Below are 3,287 nucleotides of genomic sequence, written 5' to 3'. Positions count from 1 at the left end.
TGGCAGGGGATTCCTATTTGGAAGAAAATGCTATTTGATTATTAACCAAGTTAATGGACATTTTTTTTCCACGACAGCTGTGTTTCTGGTGAGTACTGAACAAATGTGTGGTTTTTCTGTGTCGCATTTGTTTTATTTTTCAAGCACTGTAACTTGGGATGGATGGTTAGAAACAATAATATAAGAGGGTTTCTACTTAACCTGTTCAGGACTGAGCTGTGTCACCTGTTAATTTCTCCCTGTGCCAAGATGTTTGCCAGCATCCAGTGCTGTGTCAGTCCCTATGTAGGTTTATGTGAAAGCTTGGTTTTAGCTCATTTCTCATGCCTTGAAGCATGCTACACATTCAGACCTTAAGGGGTAACTTTACAAATTGTGCACCTGTAAGGATTATTAACAATGAGATAGAAATTTGAGCGAGTTTATACCATAATTTTGTAGAAAAAGGATCTGCTCAATTCCATATTTCATTCATGAAAAATCTGCAATATGCAATATTCTAGGAACAAATAAAAAGGAAATGTAAACCATTGTAAATGTCTTTTGTGTGATATGGCTGATGCATATATCATCGTCTTTGATTTTAGAATACTTCATAATGATAAAATTAAACTCTTTATTACAGTTTAAAAAATATATTCTTTGAATTTTTAATGCATTTGTCATATTGATATAAACACAGATTCTGGTGTCAGATTGATCTGCTTTACTCACTAGCATTCATTCTGGTTAGCTATATACTTATTTCAATAAATTGTACATCATAGCTTCCTTACATATACATGGCATCAGTAATATTCTTGTTTCATATGTTTGTTATGAGCACTAAACAACTTTAATGTCCACTAAATATTTAGAGTGAAGTCTAATACTTGACAAACACTTTCCTATAATTAATAATATTTTATTACCCCCAAATTATGATGTGTAAAAAGGCCAGTTGAGATAGTTTAACATTACTCATTAAAATACAAACATAATTTATATATGAAAACTGAGACACCATGTTAGTTATTTGCTTCTAAACTAGTATGTACAAATACATACATTTTCCACAAGAGCCCATCTTTCTTAACTGGCAATGAAGCATTTGACAAAAAAAGTTTAAAACAATCTGAGTCTGAATATATATATTCTTGAGATTTTTATAAAATATCAGATAGGATTAAAAGGAAAACTGATTTTTAATGAATTTGAAGATTGGTTTCAATATACAAATTGAATTCTAACTTGTGTCTTTATTTAAAAAACAATAAGTAATCTTTGTTGAGTTCTTAAGAAATAAAGATTAAAGTATTGGTATGATTCTGCATCATAGTTATAGTTGAATCATCTGAGTTTAAGGAATCAAGTGAAATGGAGATTGGTATATATGAGAAAAATAAAGTTATTACCATCTAATCTTTAATTTTATTTCTGGGTGAATAAAAGAATGGGAAAAATAGGATCTACCAAAATTTATCATTTGATAAGATAAAATGATGAAACTTTCACCCTTTCAAATGCTTTCTAGTTTATATGAGACTATTGTTTAAAGGTGTGTGATGCTTAAAATCATTTCAAGTTATATTCAGTCATATTGATATGTTAAACATTGAATTTTTCAGATCATCAATTGACATTGTACTTATAACAAAAATATGTCCATACTAACAATAACTGTGGCTTGCTTTTTTTTCCCACCTCCTTGAATTAAAAAAACTCCCAGAAGCTTACTGAAGTGAATAAATGGATTATGAAAATGGATCATCTGTGACAGAATTTATTTTAGTGGGATTTTCTGGAGATTCGCAACTTCAGATTTTCTTCTTTGTGATATTTTTTTTGATCTATGATGCAACTGTGGTGGGTAACATTCTCATTATAGCCACAGTGACAGCTAATTCTACCCTTCATTCTCCCATGTACTTTCTTCTTGGAAACCTTTCCTTTCTGGACATGTGTCTTTCCACCGTCACAACCCCCAAGATGATCAGAGACTTGCTTGCAGAACACAAGAGCATCTCTCTATGGGGATGCACGGTCCAGATGTTCTTCATGCACCTCTTTGGGGGTGCTGAAGCAACACTTTTGATAGTCATGGCCTTTGATAGATACGTGGCCATATGCAAACCCCTGCACTATAGGACAATTATGAGTCACAGGTTGCTGCATGTATCTGTATTACTTTCCTGGACAATTGGTTTCATACACACCATGAGTCAGATGGTATTGATAGTCAATTTGCCTTTCTGTGGCCACAATATTGTAAATAACATATTTTGTGATCTCCCCCTGGTAATCAAGCTTGCTTGTATTGAAACAAACACTCTGGAGTTATTTGTCATTGCTGACAGTGGGCTGCTGTCTTTTATCTGTTTCATCCTCTTGCTCCTTTCTTACATTGTCATTCTGGTCACTGTAAAGCATAAATCACCTGGCAGGCTTTCCAAGGCTCTGTCCACATTGTCTGCCCACATAATGGTGGTCACTCTGTTCTTTGGACCCTGTATCTTCATCTATGCCTGGCCATTTGGTAGTTTTGCAAGCAATAAGGTGCTTGCTGTATTTTATACTGTTATCACTCCTGTACTGAATCCTGTTATTTACACACTGAGAAATCAGGAAATGAAGAAAGCTATGAAAAAATTATGGATCCAACAAGTCAGCTTCATGTAGAACTTACAGACTGAGCTATACACTTTATCTCAGCCTTTGCACAAAATGGGTAGATAATTTAAAGACTGTGGATAATATATTGTTTAACACTTTCTGTTTGAACCATACACTAATAAAGAAAAATTAATATTATTGTACTACTGTATTAGTAGCAATGGTTTAATATTATTTTTAATCATTTGTATTTTGACCATTTTTCAATAATGAGAATTTCTTTTGTTTGAAAAATTAATGATTGAAAATGTTTATTAAATCAGAAGACATAATATAAATTATGGTGTACTGCATATGTATCTTGACACTCTATCAGAAAAATATATATTATATATATATTTAATGGATTTGTGTGTGCATACCTTATTTTATGACTTCATTGTTCAATTAATATCAACTTAGTAAAGGGAAGCTCATGTTTCACCATAAATTAGTGGCTAAATGTTCTGTTTTCATTAATTTTTAATTGCATGCAAAAGTTGTATCTCAATGATGAATAGTTATCTGAGATAATGGAAGAATTTTGCTTCCAAATCATGTTTTTTCTTTAATTGGATATGTGGTTCTTCCAAATCTCCAAAATAGTCCTTGAACATGACACTAGTTTTGCATTTCCTGCAGATATACAATATTGA

General features: G+C 32.2%; 1 protein-coding gene across 1 annotated transcript; it reads left to right on the top strand.

The window, feature by feature from the left end:
- Positions 1–1,728: 1,728 nt before the first annotated feature.
- Positions 1,729–2,658, top strand: LOC142842145 (olfactory receptor 4L1-like). Its single transcript, XM_075959059.1, has one exon. The coding sequence runs from the start codon at positions 1,729–1,731 to the stop codon at positions 2,656–2,658; it is 930 nt and encodes a 309-aa protein (XP_075815174.1).
- The last annotated feature ends 629 nt before the right edge of the window (positions 2,659–3,287 follow it).

Source organism: Microtus pennsylvanicus, unplaced genomic scaffold (assembly GCF_037038515.1).
Source record: "Microtus pennsylvanicus isolate mMicPen1 unplaced genomic scaffold, mMicPen1.hap1 Scaffold_103, whole genome shotgun sequence".
Classification (NCBI taxonomy): domain Eukaryota; kingdom Metazoa; phylum Chordata; class Mammalia; order Rodentia; family Cricetidae; genus Microtus; species Microtus pennsylvanicus.
This window is presented reverse-complemented; position numbering and strand designations above follow the sequence as displayed.

Bases quoted from the DNA above. Each gene is read 5' to 3' on its own strand.
- LOC142842145 (XM_075959059.1), top strand. From the start codon at position 1,729: ATGGATTATGAAAATGGATCATCTGTGACAGAATTTATTTTAGTGGGA.